Source organism: Hemibagrus wyckioides, linkage group LG07 (genome assembly GCF_019097595.1).
Source record: "Hemibagrus wyckioides isolate EC202008001 linkage group LG07, SWU_Hwy_1.0, whole genome shotgun sequence".
In the NCBI taxonomy this organism is placed as follows: Eukaryota; Metazoa; Chordata; class Actinopteri; order Siluriformes; family Bagridae; genus Hemibagrus; species Hemibagrus wyckioides.
In genome coordinates, this window is record NC_080716.1 from 5,528,070 (window position 1) to 5,549,014 (window position 20,945).

General features: G+C 44.6%; 1 protein-coding gene across 1 annotated transcript in view; it reads right to left on the reverse strand.

Moving 5' to 3' along the window:
- Window positions 1–434: 434 nt before the first annotated feature.
- insra (insulin receptor a) overlaps window positions 435–20,945 on the reverse strand; it is a 34,602-nt gene continuing 14,091 nt past the window's right edge. The window contains exons 11-21 of the mRNA XM_058394528.1: window positions 13,381–13,655; window positions 13,071–13,210; window positions 12,768–12,927; window positions 12,558–12,660; window positions 12,369–12,436; window positions 12,057–12,286; window positions 5,908–6,018; window positions 5,663–5,822; window positions 5,398–5,527; window positions 5,183–5,317; window positions 435–2,729 (exon numbers count right to left, since the gene is read on the reverse strand). Of these exons, the coding sequence (XP_058250511.1) occupies window positions 2,405–2,729; window positions 5,183–5,317; window positions 5,398–5,527; window positions 5,663–5,822; window positions 5,908–6,018; window positions 12,057–12,286; window positions 12,369–12,436; window positions 12,558–12,660; window positions 12,768–12,927; window positions 13,071–13,210; window positions 13,381–13,655 (1,837 nt within the window). The 3' untranslated portion in view covers window positions 435–2,404. The remainder of the gene's footprint in view (window positions 2,730–5,182; window positions 5,318–5,397; window positions 5,528–5,662; window positions 5,823–5,907; window positions 6,019–12,056; window positions 12,287–12,368; window positions 12,437–12,557; window positions 12,661–12,767; window positions 12,928–13,070; window positions 13,211–13,380; window positions 13,656–20,945) is intronic.

Below are 20,945 nucleotides of genomic sequence, written 5' to 3' on the forward strand. Positions count from 1 at the left end.
TTGAATAGTAAAATCTTCTCTCTGTTGTTGTCATGGTAACGCGTCACAGCATCAGGACACGCCCCCCATTTAACAACGTAACGGCAAGGCTCTGAGGTCAGTAGGAACGTGTGTGTGTGTGTGTGTGTGTGTGTGTGTACCATTGAGTGATAGACAGTTGTATAGTGTCCTTCAGCTTTAACACAGAGATAATAAAGAAAAACATAAATACAGTCCAAACACTTTCATCAGTCATTCTGTGTGGACAACAATACTGAACCGGGGGGGGGGGGGATGGGAGAGAGAGAGAGAGAGACTGAAAGCCAAAATTACAAAGAAAAGTAAAAAGAGACATTATACAGTATATATCTCTCTCTAGGGAAAAGAGAGAGATAAAGGGCAGATAAAGAGTCAGATGAGGGATAAATATAAAAAAAAACAGTGAGAGACATGCAAAAGTTTTCATCCTTCATTAATTTCTGCAGGAAAAAAAAGTCATTCTGGTTTAAGATTCATCTATAAAATGATTCTCCTGCAACAAGATGACCGTGAACAGAAGAACAGAACAAAATAACCACAGACTGGCCAAGGAACTGGGCGGAGTCAACTGACCAGAGACAGGGGGCGGGGTCTATCAGGAGGAAACAACTGGGGTGTAAACTGGATGAAGTTCTGTTTCATGTTTATGAAGATGTTCCACATGATGATGATGATGAAGGGACTGACGTCTTGCTGGTGTCAATGTTCTTCATTCAAAAGGGATGCAAAAATTCTGTACTTAAATATGGAAAAGAGAAAGAGAGAGAGAGAAAGAGAGAGACAGACAGACAGAGAGTGAGAGACAAACAGAGAGAGAGAGAGTGAGCGAGAGACAGACAGAGAGAGAGAGAGCGAGAGACAGACAGAGAGAGACAGACAGAGAAAGAGAGAGAGAGAGACAGACAGAGAGAGAGCGAGCGACAGACAGGGAGAAAGAGAGAGAGAGAGAGAGAGAGAGAGAGAAAGAGAGAGAGACAGGGAGAGAGAAAGAGAGAGAGAGAAAGAGACAGACAGACAGAGAGAGAGAGTGAGAGAGAGAGAGAGAAAGAGACAGACAGACACAGACAGAGAGAGAGAGAGAGAGAGAGAGAGAGAGAGAGAGAGAGAGAGAGGTCAGTGTAAGCCGGGAGGATTTTGGACAGAAACGCAGAAACTCTCTCATTTCTCTGTGGAGCGACTGACCGCAGTGATGCAGCCTCCTGATTGGTGGAAGGTCCACAGTTTGTTCACAGTTTGTTCGTCGTTAGGGGCGTGGCACTCTCAGCGTCCTTCTGGTTGAGTATAAAATGATGAGTGCAGCTGCTATAATACACACCAGGAGAGCCACACGGTACACGTTATTACCCATAATGCACTGCTCTTTACTGAGCGTCTTACCCATAATGCACTGCTCTTTACTGAGCGTCTTACCCATAATGCACTGCTCTTTACTGAGTGTCTTACCCATAATGCACTGCTCTTTACTGAGCGCCTTACCCATAATGCACTGCTCTTTACTGAGCGCCTTACCCATAATGCACTGCTCTTTACTGAGCGCCTTACCCATAATGCACTGCTCTTTACTGAGCGCCTTACCCATAATGCACTGCTCTTTACTGAGCGCCTTACCCATAATGCACTGCTCTTTACTGAGCGCCTTACCCATAATGCACTGCTCTTTACTGAGCGCCTTACCCATAATGCACTGCTCTTTACTGAGCGCCTTACCCATAATGCACTGCTCTTTACTGAGTGTCTTACCCATAATGCACTGCTCTTTACTGAGTGTCTTACCCATAATGCACTGCTCTTTACTGAGTGATAAACGATATCATTTGCTACATTTTCTGAAACAGAGTGTTGATACTTCTTGGTTTGTTTGATTGACAGGAGGTCCTGGGCGGAGCTTAAGATAAAGCTTGCTCGTCCACACAGACTCGGTCACGTGACACCGACGTGCGGGTCTGTCCTGCGGGGAAGCGAGGCTAGCCACGTAACTGCAGGCATCTACTGCGTTAGCGACTTAGCCAGATAATGCTGGTGTGTCTGGCTAGCTTTGTGAAAAAATAATAAAGTATTTTAAATGATGAAATGATGATCATGTCTGTAATTAAATGGATTATATTTAACTTAAGCCCCGCCCTTAAAAGAAGAGCTATCTAGATAGCTGCAGGTCTTGTGCTTCACATCCCGCTGTCCTCTTTAGCTAAACGCTGGTTTATGTACGGTTACGTAACTTAGCAAGCGGTTGCGACACGGCCTTCAGTCCAGAACTAGGCGTGTCCAATGGAAAAACAGGAAGTGATTAAAAAAGTGGGTGTATAAAAACCAGTGAAGAAGAAAAATAAATCTAAGCTAGCTTGTTACATTGGGGAAGGGGGCGGGGCCATGTGGTGCTGATGCTGCATTAGGAAGGACTGGAGCGAGGGAGCGAGAGAACACGCCCGTTTTTCTTCTCCCCGTTCATGTGTGTGTAGGGGATGAGTCCTTCATACGTCCCCTCGTCCCCCTCGTCCCCGGGGCTGTAGGAGGACAGAGGGATGCTCTCCATGTTCTCCACGTCCATGTCGAAGTCGTCGCTGTCCCGCGTGCGCGTCCGGTTCTCCTCGCTGTAGAAGAAGGACAGATCACTGAAGGAGGGATGGAGCTCGTCTCTCAACATCTCAATGATCTCCTGAAACACCGGACGCAGCTTCGGGTTGTAGTGCCAACACATCTGCATCAGACTGTGACTACACACACACACACACACACACACACACACACTATTACACACACTTTCAGATATAGGACATGTTTAGAATATCTCCAGCACACTGCTTGTGTCTATGATCCCACTCTAGTGTAGTGCAGGTGAAGTGCACTGTGGAGGGTGTATGATAGATGGACCTTAGGGTCTAGACTGTCCAGATGTTTACATGCAGATGTGCTGATGTTGGATCTGATGTGGCAAAATAAAATGATTCATTGCTTCTTGTGATTTTCATTGTTTATTGTCTGTGACACACACGCAGTGTGACGAACTACACACACACACTCAATAATACACACCAACACTACACACACACACAATAATACACACACACACACACACACACTCAATAATACACACCAACACTACACACACACTCAATAATACACACCAACACTACACACACACACTCAATAATACACACCAACACTACACACACCACACACACACTCAATAATACACACCAACACTACACACACACACTCAATAATACACACCAACACTACACACACACACTCAATAATACACACCAACACTACACACACACACACACACTCAATAATACACACCAACACTACACACACACACACACTCAATAATACACACCAACACTACACACACACACAATAATACACACACACACACACTCAACACTACACACACACACACACTCAATAATACACACTCAACACTACACACACACACACACACACACACTCAATAATACACACCAACACTACACACACACACTCAATAATACACACCAACACTACACACACACACTCAATAATACACACCAACATTACACACACACACTCAATAATACACACCAACACTACACACACACACTCAATAATACACACCAACACTACACACACACACTCAATAATACACACCAACACTACACACACACACTCAATAATACACACCAACACTACACACACACACTCAATAATACACACCAATACTACACACACACACACACACACACACACACACTCAATAATACACACCAACACTACACACACACACACACATTCAATAATACACACCAACACTACACACACACACTCAATAATACACACCAACACTACACACACACACACACCAACACTACACACACACACACTCAATAATACACACCAACACTACACACACACACACTCAATAATACACACCAACACTACACACACACACTCAATAATACACACCAACATTACACACACACACTCAATAATACACACCAACACCACGCACACACACTCAATAATACACACCAACACTACACACACACACAATAATACACACACACACTCAATAATACACACCAACACTACACACACACACACTCAATAATACACACCAACACTACACACACACTCAATAATACACACCAACACTACACACACACACACTCAATAATACACACCAACACTACACACACACACACTCAATAATACACACCAACATTACACACACACACTCAATAATACACACCAACACTACACACACACACACACTCAATAATACACACCAACATTACACACACACACTCAATAATACACACCAACATTACACACACACACTCAATAATACACACCAACATTACACACACACACTCAATAATACACACCAACACTACACACACACACACACACACTCAATAATACACACCAACACCACGCACACACACACTCAATAATACACACCAACACTACACACACACACACACACACACAATAATACACACCAACACTACACACACACACACTCAATAATACACACCAACACTACACACACACACACTCAATAATACACACCAACACTACACACACACACACTCAATAATACACACCAACACTACACACACACACACACTCAATAATACACACCAACACTACACACACACACTCAATAATACACACCAACACTACACACACACACTCAATAATACACACCAACACTACACACACACACACACTCAATAATACACACCAACACTACACACACACACACTCAATAATACACACCAACACTACACACACACTCAATTATACACACCAACACTACACACACACACACACACACTCAATAATACACACCAACACTACACACACACACTCAATAATACACACCAACATTACACACACACACTCAATAATACACACCAACACTACACACACTCAATAATACACACCAACATTACACACACTCAATAATACACACCAACATTACACACACACACTCAATAATACACACCAACATTACACACACACACTCAATAATACACACCAACATTACACACACCTGCACAACAATTAATATCCAGTTAACAGATTTATCTAGTGACTGTTGTCTACAGTGGGTACAAAGTGGGAATGTCACTATGGCAACAGGCAGACATTAAGGGTTAGTCAGTTTTTGGACACTCACAGTCTGTCTGGACAGTTATCTGGACGCTCCAGAAATCCTCCGTCCATCACAAACTTCAGCACCTGCTCGTTAGAGAGACCCTGATAGGGCTGCTCGGCTAGCGTGCTAATCTCCCACAGGACCACGCCGAAGGACCTGCACAGCCGTGTTTACACGTCAGCACACATGCCACATCTCACACACACACACACACACACACACACACACACACTCACCAGCAGTCCGAGTGTGCAGTAAACACTCCGTCCTTCAGAGACTCGGGTGCCATCCATCTGACAGGAAGCAGTCCTTTACCTCCCTTCCTGTAATAATCTGTCTCGTAGATGTCCCTCGTCATACCGAAGTCTTCATCACACACACACACACAGATTTGTGGAGATTTATAGTGATTTATTTTCCATTAGAGATTGTGTGGTTATTGTTGTAGTTACAGATATAGGTCTTATTGTTGTTGTGTTATTTGAGTGTTGCCATGGTTACCACCGATCTTGACCGTGTAGTCTTCGGACACCATGCAGTTCCTGGCCGCTAGGTCTCTGTGCACAAACTTCTTAGCGTTGAGATACGCCATTCCATCTGCAATCTCAGCTGCCATCTGTATCATCTCCCTCAGTGTGGGGGGGGGGCGGCCTGGGTTATTCTGATATCACACACACACACACACACACTAAAATATACTTCACACATCAAAGGTAGAATGTTATCCTAGACGTGTGTGTGTGTACCTCAGAATCAGGGCGGAGACGGCGCAGGTAGCTCTTCAGATCTCCGTGGGTCATCAGCTCCATCACCACCAGAGTGGGCTGGCCTTTAGAGACCACACCCAGCAGCCTCACCTAATCAGCCAATCAGAAAGCAGTTATAAGACAGACACGTCTCACCCAGTGTCCCACACAGGAGCTTTAAGGTGTTCTGTCAGGACTGTTAAAGTCAGGGAGCCAATCAGAACACAGAGAAGGAAATTCAGTTCACACACATCAGGCTCCGCCCACACAGATACAGGTACATCTAAAATCTGTTCACCTGTGTGCTCTTTACACAGACAACAAACACTAGAAAATTCAGAGCTCCAAACACAAGATTTGTGTGTATGAGTGTGTGTGTAAATGTGTGTATGAGTGTGTGTGTAAATGTGTGTTTGTGTGTGTGTGTAAATGTGTGTATGAGTGTGTGTGTAAATGTGTGTGTGTAAATGTGTGTATGAGTGTGTGTGTGTAAATGTGTGTATCAGTGTGTGTGTAAATGTGTGTTTGTGTGTGTGTAAATGTGTGTATGAGTGTGTGTGTAAATGTGTGTTTGTGTGTAGTGCATGTGTAAATGTGTGTATGAGTGTGTGTGTAAATGTGTGGTTGTGTGTAGTGCATGTGTAAATGTGTGTATGAGTGTGTGTGTAAATGTGTGTATCAGTGTGTGTGTAAATGTGTGTTTGTGTGTAGTGCATGTGTAAATGTGTGTATGAGTGTGTGTGTAAATGTGTGTATCAGTGTGTGTGTAAATGTGTGTATGAGTGTGTGTGTAAATGTGTGTATGAGTGTGTGTGTAAATGTGTGTATGAGTGTGTGTGTAAATGTGTGTATGAGTGTGTGTGTAAATGTGTGTATGAGTGTGTGTGTAAATGTGTGTTTGTGTGTAGTGCATGTGTAAATGTGTGTATGAGTGTGTGTAAATGTGTGTATGAGTGTGTGTGTAAATGTGTGTTTGTGTGTAGTGCATGTGTAAATGTGTGTATGAGTGTGTGTGTAAATGTGTGTATCAGTGTGTGTGTAAATGTGTGATTGTGTGTAGTGCATGTGTAAATGTGTGTATGAGTGTGTGTGTAAATGTGTGTATCAGTGTGTGTGTAAATGTGTGTACGAGTGTGTGTGTAAATGTGTGTATGAGTGTGTGTAAATGTATGTATGTGTGTGTGTAAATGTGTGTTTGTGTGTAGTGCATGTGTAAATGTGTGTATGAGTGTGTGTGTAAATGTGTGTATGAGTGTGTGTAAATGTGTGTTTGTGTGTGTGTGTAAATGTGTGTATGAGTGTGTGTGTAAATGTGTGTATGTGTGTGTGTGTAAATGTGTGTATGAGTGTGTGTGTAAATGTGTGTTTGTGTGTGTGGGTAAATGTGTGTATGAGTGTGTGTGTAAATGTGTGTTTGTGTGTGTGTGTAAATGTGTGTTTGTGTGTGTGTGTAAATGTGTGTATGAGTGTGTGTGTAAATGTGTGTTTGTGTGTGTGTAAATGTGTGTATGAGTGTGTGTGTAAATGTGTGTTTGTGTGTGTGTGTAAATGTGTGTATGAGTGTGTGTGTAAATGTGTTTGTGTGTGTGTGTAAATGTGTGTATGAGTGTGTGTGTAAATGTGTGTTTGTGTGTAGTGCATGTGTAAATGTGTGTATGAGTGTGTGTGTAAATGTGTGTATGAGTGTGTGTGTAAATGTGTGTTTGTGTGTAGTGCATGTGTAAATGTGTGTATGAGTGTGTGTGTAAATGTGTGTTTGTGTGTAGTGCATGTGTAAATGTGTGTATGAGTGTGTGTGTAAATGTGTGGTTGTGTGTAGTGCATGTGTAAATGTGTGTATGAGTGTGTGTGTAAATGTGTGTATCAGTGTGTGTGTAAATGTGTGTTTGTGTGTAGTGCATGTGTAAATGTGTGTATGAGTGTGTGTGTAAATGTGTGTATGAGTGTGTGTGTAAATGTGTGTATGAGTGTGTGTGTAAATGTGTGTTTGTGTGTAGTGCATGTGTAAATGTGTGTATGAGTGTGTGTGTAAATGTGTGTATGAGTGTGTGTGTAAATGTGTGTATCAGTGTGTGTGTAAATGTGTGTTTGTGTGTAGTGCATGTGTAAATGTGTGTATGAGTGTGTGTGTAAATGTGTGTATGAGTGTGTGTGTAAATGTGTGTTTGTGTGTAGTGCATGTGTAAATGTGTGTATCAGTGTGTGTGTAAATGTGTGTTTGTGTGTGTGTAAATGTGTGTATGAGTGTGTGTGTAAATGTGTGTTTGTGTGTAGTGCATGTGTAAATGTGTGTATGAGTGTGTGTGTAAATGTGTGTATGAGTGTGTGTGTAAATGTGTGTTTGTGTGTAGTGCATGTGTAAATGTGTGTATGAGTGTGTGTAAATGTGTGTTTGTGTGTAGTGCATGTGTAAATGTGTGTATGAGTGTGTGTGTAAATGTGTGTTTGTGTGTAGTGCATGTGTAAATGTGTGTATGAGTGTGTGTGTAAATGTGTGTTTGTGTGTAGTGCATGTGTAAATGTGTGTATGAGTGTGTGTGTAAATGTGTGTATCAGTGTGTGTGTAAATGTGTGTTTGTGTGTGTGTATGAGTGTGTGTGTAAATGTGTGTATCAGTGTGTGTGTAAATGTGTGTATGAGTGTGTGTAAATGTATGTATGAGTGTGTGTGTAAATGTGTGTTTGTGTGTAGTGCATGTGTAAATGTGTGTATGAGTGTGTGTGTAAATGTGTGTATGAGTGTGTGTAAATGTGTGTTTGTGTGTGTGTGTAAATGTGTGTATGAGTGTGTGTGTAAATGTGTGTATGTGTGTGTGTGTAAATGTGTGTATGAGTGTGTGTGTAAATGTGTGTATGAGTGTGTGTGTAAATGTGTGTATGAGTGTGTGTGTAAATGTGTGTTTGTGTGTGTGTGTAAATGTGTGTATGAGTGTGTGTGTAAATGTGTGTATGAGTGTGTGTGTAAATGTGTGTTTGTGTGTGTGTGTAAATGTGTGTATGAGTGTGTGTGTAAATGTGTGTTTGTGTGTGTGTGTAAATGTGTGTATGAGTGTGTGTGTAAATGTGTGTATCAGTGTGTGTGTAAATGTGTGTTTGTGTGTGTGTGTAAATGTGTGTATGAGTGTGTGTGTAAATGTGTGTTTGTGTGTAGTGCATGTGTAAATGTGTGTATGAGTGTGTGTGTAAATGTGTGTATGAGTGTGTGTGTAAATGTGTGTTTGTGTGTAGTGCATGTGTAAATGTGTGTATGAGTGTGTGTGTAAATGTGTGTATCAGTGTGTGTGTAAATGTGTGTTTGTGTGTAGTGCATGTGTAAATGTGTGTATGAGTGTGTGTGTAAATGTGTGTATCAGTGTGTGTGTAAATGTGTGTATGAGTGTGTGTGTAAATGTGTGTATGAGTGTGTGTAAATGTGTGTTTGTGTGTAGTGCATGTGTAAATGTGTGTATGAGTGTGTGTGTAAATGTGTGTATCAGTGTGTGTGTAAATGTGTGTTTATGTGTAGTGCATGTGTAAATGTGTGTATCAGTGTGTGTGTAAATGTGTGTATGAGTGTGTGTGTAAATGTGTGTATGAGTGTGTGTGTAAATGTGTGTATGAGTGTGTGTGTAAATGTGTGTATGAGTGTGTGTGTAAATGTGTGTATCAGTGTGTGTGTAAATGTGTGTATCAGTGTGTGTGTAAATGTGTGTATCAGTGTGTGTGTAAATGTGTGTATGAGTGTGTGTGTAAATGTGTGTATGAGTGTGTGTGTAAATGTGTGTATAAGTGTGTGTGTAAATGTGTGTATGAGTGTAGTGCATGTGTAAATGTGTGTATGAGTGTGTGTGTAAATGTGTGTATGAGTGTGTGTGTAAATGTGTGTTTGTGTGTAGTGCATGTGTAAATGTGTGTATGAGTGTGTGTGTAAATGTGTGTATGAGTGTGTGTGTAAATGTGTGTTTGTGTGTAGTGCATGTGTAAATGTGTGTATGAGTGTGTGTGTAAATGTGTGTTTGTGTGTAGTGCATGTGTAAATGTGTGTATGAGTGTGTGTGTAAATGTGTGTTTGTGTGTAGTGCATGTGTAAATGTGTGTATGAGTGTGTGTGTAAATGTGTGTTTGTGTGTAGTGCATGTGTAAATGTGTGTATGAGTGTGTGTGTAAATGTGTGTGTGTGTGTGTAAATGTGTGTTTGTGTGTAGTGCATGTGTAAATGTGTGTATCAGTGTGTGTGTAAATGTGTGTATCAGTGTGTGTGTAAATGTGTGTATCAGTGTGTGTGTAAATGTGTGTATCAGTGTGTGTGTAAATGTGTGTATCAGTGTGTGTGTAAATGTGTGTATGAGTGTGTGTGTAAATGTGTGTATGAGTGTGTGTGTAAATGTGTGTATGAGTGTGTGTGTAAATGTGTGTATGAGTGTAGTGCATGTGTAAATGTGTGTATGAGTGTGTGTGTAAATGTGTGTATGAGTGTGTGTGTAAATGTGTGTTTGTGTGTAGTGCATGTGTAAATGTGTGTATGAGTGTGTGTGTAAATGTGTGTATGAGTGTGTGTGTAAATGTGTGTTTGTGTGTAGTGCATGTGTAAATGTGTGTATGAGTGTGTGTGTAAATGTGTGTATGAGTGTGTGTGTAAATGTGTGTTTGTGTGTAGTGCATGTGTAAATGTGTGTATGAGTGTGTGTGTAAATGTGTGTTTGTGTGTAGTGCATGTGTAAATGTGTGTATGAGTGTGTGTGTAAATGTGTGTTTGTGTGTAGTGCATGTGTAAATGTGTGTATGAGTGTGTGTGTAAATGTGTGTTTGTGTGTAGTGCATGTGTAAATGTGTGTATGAGTGTGTGTGTAAATGTGTGTATCAGTGTGTGTGTAAATGTGTGTTTGTGTGTAGTGCATGTGTAAATGTGTGTATCAGTGTGTGTGTAAATGTGTGTATCAGTGTGTGTGTAAATGTGTGTATCAGTGTGTGTGTAAATGTGTGTATCAGTGTGTGTGTAAATGTGTGTATGAGTGTGTGTGTAAATGTGTGTATGAGTGTGTGTGTAAATGTGTGTATCAGTGTGTGTGTAAATGTGTGTTTGTGTGTAGTGCATGTGTAAATGTGTGTATGAGTGTGTGTGTAAATGTGTGTTTGTGTGTAGTGCATGTGTAAATGTGTGTATGAGTGTGTGTGTAAATGTGTGTTTGTGTGTAGTGCATGTGTAAATGTGTGTTTGTGTGTAGTGCATGTGTAAATGTGTGTATGAGTGTGTGTGTAAATGTGTGTATGAGTGTGTGTGTAAATGTGTGTATGAGTGTGTGTGTAAATGTGTGTATCAGTGTGTGTGTAAATGTGTGTATCAGTGTGTGTGTAAATGTGTGTATGAGTGTGTGTGTAAATGTGTGTATGAGTGTAGTGCATGTGTAAATGTGTGTATGAGTGTGTGTGTAAATGTGTGTATGAGTGTGTGTGTAAATGTGTGTATGAGTGTGTGTGTAAATGTGTGTTTGTGTGTAGTGCATGTGTAAATGTGTGTATGAGTGTGTGTGTAAATGTGTGTTTGTGTGTAGTGCATGTGTAAATGTGTGTATGAGTGTGTGTGTAAATGTGTGTATCAGTGTGTGTGTAAATGTGTGTTTGTGTGTAGTGCATGTGTAAATGTGTGTATCAGTGTGTGTGTAAATGTGTGTATGAGTGTGTGTGTAAATGTGTGTATGAGTGTGTGTGTAAATGTGTGTTTGTGTGTAGTGCATGTGTAAATGTGTGTATGAGTGTGTGTGTAAATGTGTGTATGAGTGTGTGTGTAAATGTGTGTTTGTGTGTAGTGCATGTGTAAATGTGTGTATGAGTGTGTGTGTAAATGTGTGTATCAGTGTGTGTAAATGTGTGTATCAGTGTGTGTGTAAATGTGTGTATGAGTGTGTGTGTAAATGTGTGTATGAGTGTGTGTGTAAATGTGTGTTTGTGTGTAGTGCATGTGTAAATGTGTGTATGAGTGTGTGTGTAAATGTGTGTTTGTGTGTAGTGCATGTGTAAATGTGTGTATGAGTGTGTGTGTAAATGTGTGTTTGTGTGTGTGTGTAAATGTGTGTATAAGTGTGTGTAAATGTGTGTTTGTGTGTGTGTGTAAATGTGTGTGTGTTTGTGTTCATTATTCAGTTTGGAATAGAGGTGAATGTATTAGTTTACCACATGGTGACAGCTGAAAGCCTTCATGACGGAGGCCTCATTGAGGAACTCGATCCTCTCTCGGAGGCTGGCCGCCTCGTTAACGGTCTTCACCGCGACGCGTGTCTGAGCCTCCCCCTTCACCACCTCACGGGCCACGCCCTCATACACCATCCCAAATGAGCCCTGACCCAGCTCACGCAGCAGGGTGATCTTCTCCCGAGCCACCTCCCACTCATCCGGCTCGTACACTGTACACACACACACCTATAGTTACATATACTGTACTGGCTATTATTACATTACATTAATTTTGTAGTTATTAATTATTACTTTCATCTGGACTGAGATATTCTGGATTTGGTGAAGTGTACAGACGTCCAGTTGGTCCTTCTGCTTGCCTAACACACACACACACACACACACACACACACAAAGTGGATTATTATACTATTAGCATAATGCTACAGTAGCACAGGTAATGAGTGATTTAACGCAGTCACTCCCAGCTTTAACACTCACTTCTTTCTGAACATGATAAATCCAGTTATGGCCACCAGCACCACCAGCACAACACACACCACCGGGACCACGATAATCTTTAACATGTTTGACGGATCCACACCTAAACACACACACACACACACACACACACAGAGCATAAATACAGGGCTACAAACATATGATAAGTTATAGTATAGGGCATGGTGTGTGCGCGTGTGTGTTGCATACGGAGATCTTTGACATAAAAGTATGCAGGTTCTGTCCAGGACCCATTTCCTGTCAGTGATGTTGCTCGGATTCGCACAGTGTAATTGCCAGGATGCACCACTCGCAACCTGCAGCCACCATCACTGATGTACTGCTTCCTGGACACACAGTGACTCAGCTCCTGTAAAACACACACACACACACACACTATCAGACTAATTCTAAAAAATGGCATAATGGTATAATTTTTATAGCATATATTCATTTCAGAAGTGTATATTTAGTGTACTGTTAAATCAGGTGTGTGTGTGTGTGTGTGTGCACCTCTGTATCTCCCAGTCTCTTGTAGTTCACCTCGTACAGTATGATCATGCCATTTGGGGCTTTTGGCTCCGCCCACCTGATGTGCACTGAATAATCAACAACATTAAACAGAATCTGTCCGAGAATGTCATCAGCGTGATCTGAAACACACACACACACACACACAGACATTATAGAATAATGCTCATAATGCCACAGCCAGCAGCTAGGAAAGCTATATTAGAAATGATTACGATTACATACATGATACCTGCAGTCTGTTAAGTAGCTATTGCATTGTGTGTGTGTGTGTGTGTATGTGTGTGTGTACCCTCAGGTAAGGTGCGTGCGCTGACATAGGCGGCCATGCTGCAGCGCTCGGGGTCACCTGGATGGTTGTTGCAGGCATGAATCTCGATCTGGTAGCTGGTGAAGTGTCTCAGGTTGGATATCACTGTCGATTCCTTACCATAGACAAACTGAACAATCTTATTTGGCTCCGCCCCCTCCTCCGGACGCAGGCTTGGGAGGGGGGAGGGTGTGGTCAGGAAGGAGGGTATAGTGCTGTTGGCCACACCCACGAGGGATCTGCGCTGTCGGGACGGCCTGGAGAGTGCAGAGAGCGAGGTACTTGAATAATATTGCTTAGAGTGGATGTGGGCGTGGTCAAATATTCTAATGAGCATGTCTGACTGATGGTCTTCAGTCCTGACACTCCCACTGCTACACCACTGAAACAAGCACTGTGTGTGTAGGTGTGTACAGGTGTGTGTAGGTGTGTACAGGTGTGTGTGCCACTGAATACTAGTGTGTGCAGGTGGGTACAGGTGTGTAGGTGTGTACAGGTGTGTGTAGGTGTGTACTAGAGTGTGTAGGTGTGTGTAGATGTGTGTCACTGTGTACTAGTGTGTGTCGGTGTGTACAGGTGTGTGTCACTGTGTACTAGAGTGTGTAGGTGTATACAAGTGTGTGTAGGTGTGTCACTGTGTACTAGTGTGTGTAGGTGTGTCACTGTGTACTAGTGTGTGTAGGTGTGTACAGGTGTGTGTAGGTGTGTACTAGAGTGTGTAGGTGTGTACAGGTGTGTGTAGGTGTGTACTAGAGTGTGTAGGTGTGTACAGGTGTGTGTAGGTGTGTGTCACTGTGTACTAGTGTGTGTCGGTGTGTACAGGTGTGTGTCACTGTGTACTAGAGTGTGTAGGTGTGTGTCACTGTGTACTAGTGTGTGTAGGTGTGTACAGGTGTGTGTAGGTGTGTACTAGAGTGTGTAGGTGTGTGTCACTGTGTAGTAGTGTGTGTAGGTGTGTACTAATGTGTGTAGGTGTGTACAGGTGTGTGTAGGTGTGTACTAGAGTGTGTAGGTGTGTACAGGTGTGTGTGCCACTGAATACTAGTGTGTGCAGGTGGGTACAGGTGTGTAGGTGTGTACAGGTGTGTGTAGGTGTGTACTAATGTGTGTAGGTGTGTGTGCCACTGAATACTAGTGTGTGCAGGTGGGTACAGGTGTGTAGGTGGGTACAGGTGTGTCACTGTGTACTAGAGTGTAGGTGTGTACAGGTGTGTGTAGGTGTGTACTAGAGTGTGTAGGTGTGTGTCACTGTGTACTAGTGTGTGTCGGTGTGTACAGGTGTGTGTCACTGTGTACTAGTGTGTGTAGGTGTGTACAGGTGTGTGTAGGTGTGTATTAGAGTGTGTAGGTGTGTGTGTCACTGTGTTCTAGTGTGTGTAGGTGTGTACAGGGGTGTACTAGAGTGTGTAGGTGTGTACAGGTGAGTGTAGGTGTGTGTCACTGTGTACTAGTGTGTGTCGGTGTGTACAGGTGTGTGTCACTGTGTACTAGAGTGTGTAGGTGTGTGTCACTGTGTAAGTGTGTGTAGGTGTATACAAGTGTGTGTAGGTGTGTGTGTCACTGTGTTCTAGTGTGTGTAGGTGTGTACAGGTGTGTACTAGAGTGTGTAGGTGTGTACAGGTGAGTGTAGGTGTGTGTCACTGTGTACTAGTGTGTGTAGGTGTGTACAGGTGTGTGTAGGTGTGTACTAGAGTGTGTAGGTGTGTACAGGTGTGTGTAGGTGTGTGTCACTGTGTAGTAGTGTGTGTCGGTGTGTACAGGTGTGTGTCACTGTGTACTAGAGTGTGTAGGTGTGTGTCACTGTGTACTAGAGTGTGTAGGTGTATACAAGTGTGTGTAGGTGTGTGTCACTGTGTACTAGTGTGTGTAGGTATATACAGGTTTGTACTAGAGTGTATAGGTGTGTACAGGTGTGTGTAGATGTGTGTCACTGTGTACTAGTGTGTGTAGGTGTGTACTAGTGTGTGCAGGTGGGTACAGGTGTGTCACTGTGTACTAGAGTGTAGGTGTGTACAGGTGTGTGTAGTTGTGTGTCACTGTGTACTAGAGTGTGTAGGTGTGTGTAGATGTGTGTCACTGTGTACTAGAGTGTGTAGGTGTGTACAGGTGAGTGTAGGTGTGTGTCACTGTGTACTAGTGTGTGTAGGTGTGTACAGGTGTGTGTAGGTGTGTAGAGTGTGTAGGTGTGTACAGGTGTGTGTCACTGTGTACTAGAGTGTGTAGGTGTGTGTCACTGTGTAGTAGTGTGTGTAGGTGTGTACAGGTGTGTACTAGAGTGTGTAGGTGTGTACAGGTGAGTGTAGGTGTGTGTCACTGTGTACTAGTGTGTGTAGGTGTGTACAGGTGTGTGTCACTGTGTTCTAGTGTGTGTAGGTGTGTACAGGTGTGTGTAGGTGTGTACAGGTGTGTGTCACTGTGTACTAGTGTGTGTAGGTGTGTACAGGTGTGTGTCACTGTGTTCTAGTGTGTGTAGGTGTGTACAGGTGTGTGTAGGTGTGTGTCACTGTGTACTAGTGTGTGTAGGTGTGTACAGGTGTGTGTCACTGTGTTCTAGTGTGTGTAGGTGTGTACAGGTGTGTGTAGGTGTGTACAGGTGTGTGTAGGTGTGTGTCACTGTGTACTAGTGTGTGTAGGTGTGTACAGGTGTGTGTCACTGTGTTCTAGTGTGTGTAGGTGTGTACAGGTGTGTGTAGGTGTGTGTCACTGTGTAGTAGTGTGTGTCGGTGTGTACAGGTGTGTGTCACTGTGTACTAGTGTGTGTAGGTGTGTACAGGTGTGTGTAGGTGTGTGTCAGTGTGTACTAGTGTGTGTAGGTGTGTACAGGTGTGTGTAGGTGTGTACTAGAGTGTGTAGGTGTGTGTCACTGTGTACTAGTGTGTGTAGGTGTGTACAGGTGTGTGTAGGTGTGTACAGGTGTGTGTAGGGGTGTACAGGTGTGTGTAGGTGTGTACTAGAGTGTGTAGGTGTGTGTCACTGTGTACTAGTGTGTGTAGGTGTGTACAGGTGTGTGTAGGTGTGTACAGGTGTGTGTAGGTGTGTACTAGAGTGTGTAGGTGTGTACTAGAGTGTGTAGGTGTGTGTCACTGTGTACTAGTGTGTGTAGGTGTGTACAGGTGTGTGTAGGTGTGTACAGGTGTGTGTAGGTGTGTACTAGAGTGTGTAGGTGTGTCACTGTGTACTAGTGTGTGTAAGTGTGTATCACTGTGTACTAGTGTGTGTAGGTGTGTACAGGTGTGTGTAGGTGTGTACAGGTGTGTGTAGGTGTGTGTGTGTGTAGGTGATCAGAGATGTGTGTGTGTGTGTGTGTGTGTGTGTAGGTGATCAGAGGTGTGTGTGTGTGTGTGTGTAGGTGATCAGAGGTGTGTGTGTGTGTGTAGGTGATCAGAGGTGTGTGTGTGTGTAGGTGATCAGAGGTGTGTGTGTGTGTAGGTGATCAGAGGTGTGTGTGTGTGTAGGTGATCAGAGGTGTGTGTGTGTAGGTGATCAGAGGTGTGTGTGTGTGTGTGTAGGTGATCAGAGGTGTGTGTGTGTGTAGGTGATCAGAGGGGTGTGTGTGTGTAGGTGATCAGAGGTGTGTGTGTGTAGGTGATCAGAGGTGTGTGTGTGTGTAGGTGATCAGAGGTGTGTGTGTGTAGGTGATCAGAGGTGTGTGTGTGTGTAGGTGATCAGAGGTGTGTGTGTGTAGGTGATCAGAGGTGTGTGTGTGTGTAGGTGATCAGAGGTGTGTGTGTGTGTGTGTAGCTGATCAGAGGTGTGTGTGTGTGTGTAGCTGATCAGGTGTGTGTGTGTGTGTAGGTAATCAGAGGTGTGTGTGTGTGTAGGTGATCAGAGGTGTGTGTGTGTGTGTGTGTGTGTAGGTGATCAGAGGTGTGTGTGTGTGTGTGTGTGTAGGTGATCAGAGGTGTGAGTAGGTGATCAGAGGTGTGTGTGTGTGTGTGTGTGTAGGTGATCAGAGGTGTGTGTTTGTGTGTGTAGGTGATCAGAGGTGTGTGTGTGTGTGTGTGTGTAGGTGATCAGAGGTGTGAGTAGGTGATCAGAGGTGTGTGTGTGTGTGTGTGTGTGTAGGTGATCAGAGGTGTGTGTGTGTGTGTGTAGGTGATCAGAGGTGTGAGTAGGTGATCAGAGGTGTGTGTGTGTGTGTGTAGGTGATCAGAGGTGTGTGTGTGTGTGTGTAGGTGATCAGAGGTGTGAGTAGGTGATCAGAGGTGTGTGTGTGTGTGTGTAGGTGATCAGAGGTGTGTGTGTGTGTGTGTGTGTAGGTGATCAGAGGTGTGTGTGTGTGTGTGTAGGTGATCAGAGGTGTGAGTAGGTGATCAGAGGTGTGTGTGTGTGTGGGTGATCAGAGGTGTGTGTGTGTGTGTGTGTAGGTGATCAGAGGTGTGAGTAGGTGATCAGAGGTGTGTGTGTGTGTGTAGGTGATCAGAGGTGTGTGTGTGTGTGTGTGTGTGTGTAGGTGATCAGAGGTGTGTGTGTGTGTGTGTGGGTGATCAGAGGTGTGTGTGTGTGTGTAGGTGATCAGAGGTGTGTGTGTGTGTGTAGGTGATCAGAGGTGTGTGTGTGTGTGTGGGTGATCAGAGGTGTGTGTGTGTGTGTAGGTGATCAGAGGTGTGTGTGTGTGTGTGTGTGTGTGTAGGTGAGCAGAGGTGTGTGTGTGTGTGTGTGTGTAGGTGAGCAGAGGTGTGTGTGTGTGTGTGTGTGTGTAGGTGAGCAGAGGTGTGTGTGTGTGTGTGTGTGTGTAGGTGAGCAGAGGTGTGTGTGTGTGTGTGTAGGTGAGCAGAGGTGTGTGTGTGTGTGTGTAGGTGAGCAGAGGTGTGTGTGTGTGTGTAGGTGAGCAGAGGTGTGTGTGTGTGTGTAGGTGAGCAGAGGTGTGTGTGTGTGTGTGTGTGTGTGTGTAGGTGAGCAGAGGTGTGTGTGTGTGTGTGTGTAGGTGAGCAGAGGTGTGTGTGTGTGTGTGTGTAGGTGAGCAGAGGTGTGTGTGTGTGTGTGTGTGTGTGTGTGTAGGTGAGCAGAGGTGTGTGTGTGTGTGTGTGTAGGTGAGCAGAGGTGTGTGTGTGTGTGTGTGTGTAGGTGAGCAGAGGTGTGTGTGTGTGTGTAGGTGAGCAGAGGTGTGTGTGTGTGTGTGTGTAGGTGAGCAGAGGTGTGTGTGTGTGTGTGTGTAGGTGAGCAGAGGTGTGTGTGTGTGTGTGGGTGATCAGAGGTGTGTGTGTGTGTGTAGGTGATCAGAGATGTGTGTGTGTGTAGGTGATCAGAGGTGTGTGTGTGTGTGTAGGTGATCAGAGGTGTGTGTGTGTGTGTAGGTGATCAGAGGTGTGTGTGTGTGTGTGTGTGTGTAGGTGATCAGAGGTGTGTGTGTGTGTGTGTAGGTGATCAGAGGTGTGTGTGTGTGTGTGTGTAGGTGATCAGAGGTGTGTGTGTGTGTGTGGGTGATCAGAGGTGTGTGTGTGTGTGTAGGTGATCAGAGGTGTGTGTGTGTGTGTGGGTGATCAGAGGTGTGTGTGTGTGTGTGTGGGTGATCAGAGGTGTGTGTGTGTGTGTGGGTGATCAGAGGTGTGTGTGTGTGTGTAGGTGATCAGAGATGTGTGTGTGTGTGTGTAGGTGATCAGAGGTGTGTGTGTGTGTGTAGGTGATCAGAGATGTGTGTGTGTAGGTGATCAGAGGTGTGTGTGTGTGTGTAGGTGATCAGAGGTGTGTGTGTGTGTGTGTGTAGGTGATCAGAGATGTGTGTGTGTGTGTGTGTAGGGGATCAGAGGAGTGTGTGTGTGTGTAGGTGATCAGAGATGTGTGTGTGTAGGTGATCAGAGGTGTGTGTGTGTGTGTAGGTGATCAGAGGTGTGTGTGTGTGTGTGTAGGTGAGCAGAGGTGTGTGTGTGTGTGTGTGTGTGTAGGTGAGCAGAGGTGTGTGTGTGTGTGTGTGTAGGTGAGCAGAGGTGTGTGTGTGTGTGTGTAGGTGAGCAGAGGTGTGTGTGTGTGTGTGTGTGTGTGTGTAGGTGAGCAGAGGTGTGTGTGTGTGTGTGTAGGTGAGCAGAGGTGTGTGTGTGTGTGTGTGTGTGTAGGTGAGCAGAGGTGTGTGTGTGTGTGTAGGTGAGCAGAGGTGTGTGTGTGTGTGTGTGTGTAGGTGAGCAGAGGTGTGTGTGTGTGTAGGTGAGCAGAGGTGTGTGTGTGTGTGTGTGTGTAGGTGAGCAGAGGTGTGTGTGTGTGTGTGTGTGTAGGTGAGCAGAGGTGTGTGTGTGTGTGTGTAGGTGAGCAGAGGTGTGTGTGTGTGTGTGTGTGTGTGTAGGTGAGCAGAGGTGTGTGTGTGTGTAGGTGAGCAGAGGTGTGTGTGTGTGTGTGTGTAGGTGAGCAGAGGTGTGTGTGTGTAGGTGAGCAGAGGTGTGTGTGTGTAGGTGAGCAGAGGTGTGTGTGTGTGTGTGTGTGTAGGTGAGCAGAGGTGTGTGTGTGTGTGTAGGTGAGCAGAGGTGTGTGTGTGTGTGTGTGTGTGTGTGTGTGTGTGTGTGTGTGTGTAGGTGAGCAGAGGTGTGTGTGTGTGTGTGTAGGTGAGCAGAGGTGTGTGTGTGTGTGTGTGTGTGTAGGTGAGCAGAGGTGTGTGTGTGTGTGTGTGTGTAGGTGATCAGAGGTGTGTGTGTGTGTGTGTGTAGGTGATCAGAGGTGTGTGTGTGTGTGTGTGTAGGTGATCAGAGGGGTGTGTGTGTGTGTAGGTGATCAGAGGTGTGTGTGTGTGTGTGTAGGTGATCAGAGGTGTGTGTGTGTGTGTAGGTGATCAGAGGTGTGTGTGTGTGTGTAGGTGATCAGAGGTGTGTGTGTGTGTGTAGGTGATCAGAGGTGTGTGTGTAGGTGAGCAGAGGTGTGTGTGTGTGTGTGTGTGTGTGTGTGTGTGTGTAGGTGAGCAGAGGTGTGTGTGTGTGTGTGTGTGTGTGAGCAGAGGTGTGTGTGTGTGTGTGTGTGTGTAGGTGAGCAGAGGTGTGTGTGTGTGTGTGTGTAGGTGAGCAGAGGTGTGTGTGTGTGTGTGTGTAGGTGAGCAGAGGTGTGTGTGTGTGTGTGTAGGTGAGCAGAGGTGTGTGTGTGTGTGTAGGTGAGCAGAGGTGTGTGTGTGTGTGTGTGTGTGTAGGTGAGCAGAGGTGTGTGTGTGTGTGTGTGTGTGTAGGTGAGCAGAGGTGTGTGTGTGTGTGTGTGTGTGTGTGTAGGTGAGCAGAGGTGTGTGTGTGTGTGTGTAGGTGAGCAGAGGTGTGTGTGTGTGTGTGTGTGTGTAGGTGAGCAGAGGTGTGTGTGTGTGTGTGTGTGTGTGTAGGTGAGCAGAGGTGTGTGTGTGTGTGTGTGTGTAGGTGAGCAGAGGTGTGTGTGTGTGTGTGTGTGTGTGTAGGTGAGCAGAGGTGTGTGTGTGTGTGTAGGTGAGCAGAGGTGTGTGTGTGTGTGTGTGTAGGTGAGCAGAGGTGTGTGTGTGTGTGTGTGTAGGTGAGCAGAGGTGTGTGTGTGTGTGTGTGTAGGTGATCAGAGGTGTGTGTGTGTGTGTGTGTAGGTGATCAGAGGTGTGTGTGTGTGTGTGTAGGTGA